General features: G+C 38.8%; 1 protein-coding gene and 1 long non-coding RNA gene across 2 annotated transcripts; one reads left to right on the top strand and one right to left on the bottom strand.

The window, feature by feature from the left end:
- LOC147868939 (uncharacterized) lies at positions 1-2,550 on the top strand. Its single transcript, XM_087324944.1, has one exon. The coding sequence runs from the start codon at positions 9-11 to the stop codon at positions 2,088-2,090; it is 2,082 nt and encodes a 693-aa protein (XP_087181070.1). The 5' UTR covers positions 1-8; the 3' UTR covers positions 2,091-2,550.
- Positions 2,551-2,834: 284 nt separating this feature from the next.
- LOC147868938 (uncharacterized) lies at positions 2,835-5,048 on the bottom strand. Its single transcript, XR_015530266.1, has 2 exons — positions 4,974-5,048; positions 2,835-4,439 (listed from the first exon to the last, which is right to left on the bottom strand). It is a non-coding gene; the product is annotated as an uncharacterized LOC147868938 (long non-coding RNA).
- Between the last annotated feature and the right edge of the window lie 1,135 nt (positions 5,049-6,183).

Below are 6,183 nucleotides of genomic sequence, written 5' to 3'. Positions count from 1 at the left end.
AAGGCACAATGGTGCACACCTCCTTCATGAAGGCCGCCATTTCTTTGCTCAATCCTAAGAATATCAAATATTTTGGGCTTGGTTCTATAGGAGGAAAACAGAGCCCTCTTATCAGGGAAACAGAGCATATTGAGTATGAGAGCCCTCCTTCAGAGTGGGCTATCCTCCTTACCACACAAAAATTCGCCCCTTCCACATTCTCTACACCCAGATTGATAAAGAAAACCACTTCTATCATCACTACTTTTCATAACTCTGAATCCAAAGACCAGACAGCGAAGCCAAAGAATCATAGTTTGGGTTCAAAGGAAGTTCCAATTCTCCACAACGTTTACATCTTCTTATGTCTACTTGCGTTTGCTCTCTGGATTATGCTGCTTGTGTTAGGGAGAACGACTACTTATATTTTCAATGAAGACCAACATTTGGATATTAATGAGCATGCGCTCCATGGCCTTGGGGTTGTCTTCAGCAAAGGAAACAGGGCCATGGAGAATTTGATCATTGCAAACATTGAAGAAGGTTGTAATTTGATAGATTTTAGGCTATTCTTGAGAACCCTCTATAGAAGTGGTGCTATGGCTCGTGCTGATTTAGTGCTTTTGCTCCCTTGGTCTACCACAATTCCTGAGCATGTTCTTGGGATTATTTCCGAAGAGGGACAGAGCTTTCGACGATTGAGATCTTTAATGGATTCCACACAGGCAGTAGACAGGGGTCCTTGCATTAGCATTTTCAATCGAACGGCCTTTGAGATCCCGAAGGATCCGAGAGGAGCATCCGAGGCATCGAGAAAGTGGTCTGATGCCCTTTGGGGCAACAGTCAGGTGTCATCAACACATGGAGATGATCACAAGGGGCCTTCTTCTATCGCATGTGGCGGCGGCAATGATGTAGCATCAATGCAGCATGCAGATGATCATAAGAGACCTTTCATGAAATGTGGTAATGGTGACCTAAATCCAAAACATGGAGAAGAGGAGAGGCGTTCTATCATATGGGGCAATGGTAATTTGGCATCAACAAATGGAGGCAAGCGGTCATGGGTCAATCTTCTTGTAGTATCAGCACATGAACGGAAGAGGAGGTCTTCTTCTTCCATCAGCGATGAGAAAGGTAAGGACTTCAATTTCGGGTCTGTTGTTGGATTCCAGATAAATGAACTGGACAGCACAGATGGATTTTCAGGGTTTCTCATGGACCCTTCCTCTAGGTTAAGGCGATGGCTATGTTATCAAATGCTGTTGGGATTGCTAAAACACAAGTTTGAGCAAGTTATGCTTGTGGAACTAGGAGGGGTTGTGGTACTGGGTGATGTATTTATGCATCATCCTAAACACACAGATTTCCTTTATTTCACAGCACAAGATTCAACATGGGAAGAAGCAATTCTGCAGAAACCATCTGATGACAGTGAAAAGGTTCATCCAGCTTCTTTGGTGCAAGGAAAGTATACTACTAGGGATGTCATGATAAGGAAGGCAATCTATAATAAAGAGAGTAATGGTATTAAAGAGAGGGGAGCTCGTGATTTCAATGAAACTGCAACTCCAAAGAAAGCAAACCCAAGCATGGTGAAGGAAGGAAAGGAAACCATGTTTGAGAGACTGTATGGAAAGCTACTGTGGAAGTCATTAGACAGATGGGAGAAGAAAAGAAGAGTGATGAGCAGTGGAGTGATATTGGGTTCTATGAGGGCTACAAAAGGGTTAGTTAATTCAATGGTGGTGGAGGTTGTACGAGTAGCTATGAGCAAAGAGAAAACCAATGAAGACTTCCCAGATGAGGTTTTGCTCAGCTATCTTGTCCAAAAGAGTCCACATTTACTTGGGAAAAAGGCCACTGAGAATTTGCAAATCTTTGGCAACAAAGACTCCATGGCACATTGTTTGGATGGATCCAAACAAGAGCATGTGTTTCGGAGAACTATAGACGGCCAAAGGTACAGCGTCTTACAACACGCAAGCTCTTTGAATATAAGCCAATTTCAAGGAAGCCGTCTGGATATCGCTCAATTGATCATGTACGATATTTGTTCTTCCTCAATAGATATATCACTGGTCTATGAAGACTGCATTCACTACAGATAGGGTATTGTGATGAACATTGCAATTACTATAGTTAAAAAAGGTATTTTTATGAGCACTGCAATCAGAAATACACTCTACACTGATGACAGTGTTCATATTTAATGTACCCTCTAACATTTGAGATCTGCATGATTTTGCTATTGTGGGCAGTAAGTAAATGTCTTGATTCAAGGCATTCTCAGGGCAGCCCCATTCAATAGAGAAACGCTCATGTATAAGAACTGTTGTCAAGGTCAGAAGGCCTTGCAGTGGATGTAGGATTGGATTAGCTCATAACATCGGAAGGAGGTAATCCTCGACATGATTCATACTTTGGGTTACCAATTTCTAATTCAACAAGAACCATCTATTGTATACATGAATCCATTGAAGGATTCTTATGTTTGCTCTTTACTTATTATATATAACATTTTGTATAATTCACAACCCATTATAATCAATTACTATTCTTACATCATGATATTTTACAGATGACATTCACTATAAATTCACAAATGCATTGCCTCACTGGACATCTTTACAAATAGGATGTAACCTTTGAAATTAATCATCTTACCTCTGTAATGGTGTTCACAACTAATGGGAACAGGGTGTATCACTCACTTTATATGCCAGGTGTATACTTTAATTAGCTAACAAAATCAAATACTGACTTTCCCCATATTTTCTATCACTTATTGAATACTACTTACAATCTTTTGGTAATCATTACTATTGCAACATTACATTATCCAATAGAGTTGATAATATACAACAAACCAAATAATAGATATTAGAATCTGTCTCATAAACACAAGACTCGTCCCTGAAATGACAAATAAACAACAACAATCTCTTAAAATGATCTCAACACACCATCATAGAAATATTTTTGCCTACACAGTTGTAATCACTGCAAACTCGTGTAAAAATTTTATACCCTTACAAGTGGATCCTTGCAGAGTATTTGGAATCTCACAAGTAATAGCCAATTTCTCTGCATGTTTATATGGTTGGTACTCCTCATTCACTATATCAAAGAGTTCACACAGACTTTTCTTTGCTTCTATCAAACATCTCAAACATGTCTGCATCTCCCATCTTCCACATCTGTATAAATGTGAGTGCCTCTGCATTGTATCCTTAAGACACAAAATGGAAATACCACCCTTGCAATTAATAATAGTATGGCATTTTAGTAACAAACTCCATGTCACAACATCACGCATTAACATGCTATCAAATACTTAACATGCATACAAGTGAGTCACGTTTGGCCTTCCAGAATAAATGTCAATGAGGCAAATGGCATACAGATCAATCCCTATCAAAACCATTTGGTGCAATCAATGTATGTATCATGTAACTTTCTTCCACAGCACTCAATTACCACAACTTTCCAGAGTCAACAATAATGTAGTCGAATTAGAAGCAGCATCCATCACCGTCAAAAGGGTCAATCAAAAGCTTGATGACATAATTTGTGGCATATATTCCACATATCCCCAATCAGTGCAGTCCATGCAGCAATGATTTAGGTTGGAAACTTGTTGACTATGTGAATGACATTTGAGAATGAACCACAACCACAGCTTGAACGCTTGTTGTCCATAAAGGAAGTCCCATTTGGCGAACATACTGATTAGACTATTTGAAATTGGAAGGTCACATTCAAACCATTTTTCCATAGTATCAGAATGTATTTCCCGGTCCTTATCTACATGATCTATACTCTACCATAAGCTTTCAATGGGCAACAGTGACGGAATTTGTAAGTAGCTTTGAAATGATTAAAGCTTTCTTGATTGAATTCTTGAAATGGATTACATGAAGCCACATTATTTCTCTGGTTCTTGAAGATCAGATTACATTTACCACACATTGTAAACAAAGTATTCTCAACCAGAATATCTTCTTGACCACGTTCACCATACATCTTGGCCAAAAAATTGACTACATTTTAGCATACATATCAACCAAACTATTCCCAACCATAATATCTTCCTGAACCATATTTTACATACATATCAACCGAATTGTTCCCAACAATAATTTCTTCATCAAATTACATTAGCAGATATTTCAACCAAAGTAAATTCACCAAAATCCGTCTGCTTAGTCTGAAGACAGATTCTCCGCCCACTTTTCACATCCTTATGCTTTGCAAAAGCTTTATAAACTCACAAGCTTAGAGCCAAAAGGAGGTATGTTCAAATTTTTGCATATTTTGAGTACAAAATAAGGTCATTTCGAATGTATTCTTCTTTTTATCAACATAAGAGAAGACCAAAGATTGTTGATTAGCATGGATCTAGTAGCCAACTTGTTGCGACATGTCCAATCCACTTCATTCAACATAGGAAGTTGGAACTATATGATTCCCAACATATACATTAGTCTCTAATAAAAGTGGTATTTTATAATATAAAATTTAGTCTCTAGCAAAAACATTACGCCTCTAGCATAGACATTCATGATCACAAAAAAACCTTGCATTTGGCAGGTCTTTCCCTTCCCTTTTATTATTTACGATATGGAAGAAATAATCGACATAAAGGTCCATCTATGTGAGCTTCAACAAGTAATTTCTTCCTTCTCCTTTTTCAAAAGACCTGGTAAATGAATGGACCTAACTCTAACATCTGATGGTGTTTTCTATCATATATGTGTGACAAATAAAAAAACGTCTTCAAAAAAGGGAGATTTTTATTAAGATAAGAAAAGAGATCAGGTCCATAAATATTCACAGAGAAATGAAATGTCGGTATGTAGCGACGGGGACTTCTTTTTATAGCAAAGGAAAGAAAGAAAGAAAGAAAGAGAGGAAGGAATCAAGGAAAGGATAAAAAGGCGAGGAATGAGAAGCAAAGAGTTAAAAGGGGAAACACAGTAGAATCATATTACCTGAGATTTTCCTAGGCCTCTGTTATCGTTATCGCCATCGCTAAACCTTTAGGATGGGGATGCAGGGGAAGGGATTATTATGTAAATGGAGTGATGAATAAAAGCAAAGACATTACTCTAAAACCTTACCCCCCCCCCCCCCCCCCCCCCCCCCTTCCTCAATTGGGTTTTAGAAATGTCAAATCTACCCCTGCTCAATACGATAGCTTCATTATTAATGTAATTTCTTCACACTATGGAGAGACACATAGAGAGAGAGAGAGAGAGAGAGAGAGAGAGAGAGAGAGAGAGAGAGAGAGAGAGATACACACACACAGAGACAACAAGGGAGAGTTGGAGACGTCAAGTGTTGGATGTCTCAGGATGGCACTCTCGTCGTTCTCCATTCCGTCCCAGACGCATTTGTTTTCCTTGTGGGCAGGAAGTCTGCCCCTCTGAAGACACGCTCTGGATGGGGCCGTGTTTTTCTTATACAAATCGCCGAGAAGGACGGTGATCACACATTCCTCACCATGCCCAATCTCTAAATTTGTTTGGATTGCAACTTTGTAACTTTGGGCTTCAATGAGAGGGTAAATTTTTCCCAGGTTTTCAATTAAAGAGCCATAGCTTTGCCCTCACCAATAGAATAAGACAATTATTTTTCTTGCTGAGGTGCCTATGGTACATTTTGGTGTATGAGAAATGGGCTTTTATTTGATGGCCTCTATATAGAGTATTGCAACAAGTAGGATGGATGATTTGGCCATTTTCGCACTATTAAGCTCTACAAGCACCTTTTCCTCAAAAGTCTTGCTTCTATCTATGTCAACTAGTCTTATGCCATATTAGAGGGCTAATTATGCCATAAAAAACACACTATTCTAGAGAGGAAATCAAGGGTTTTCTATATTGGCAGGTTTTTTTAATACATACAATACTTTTAGAAGCACAATTGTGACTTTCTGTTCTTTGAAGATTAGCATGGCTCTTGCACAAGGATTATTGGCCAACTATGGGCACACATCGAGAAAAAGTTGTAACTTTAGAGAGGGAGAGGGAGAGGGAGAGGGAGAGGGAGAGAGTGAGATAGATAGATATTTTTAGCACCCATAGAGAGGCCAATATTGACCCATGGGACCTAAGTATAAATGTTTTCTTGATATGGGACCCAAGAAGGGATATTCATATTTCGAGCACCAAGTCTTGACATGTGAATAAGGCATACATA

Source organism: Azolla caroliniana, unplaced genomic scaffold, assembly GCF_043228905.1.
Source record: "Azolla caroliniana isolate FFs.n. ecotype wild unplaced genomic scaffold, voAzoCaro1.0.p SCAF_1, whole genome shotgun sequence".
Taxonomy (NCBI): Eukaryota; Viridiplantae; Streptophyta; class Polypodiopsida; order Salviniales; family Salviniaceae; genus Azolla; species Azolla caroliniana.
This window is presented reverse-complemented; position numbering and strand designations above follow the sequence as displayed.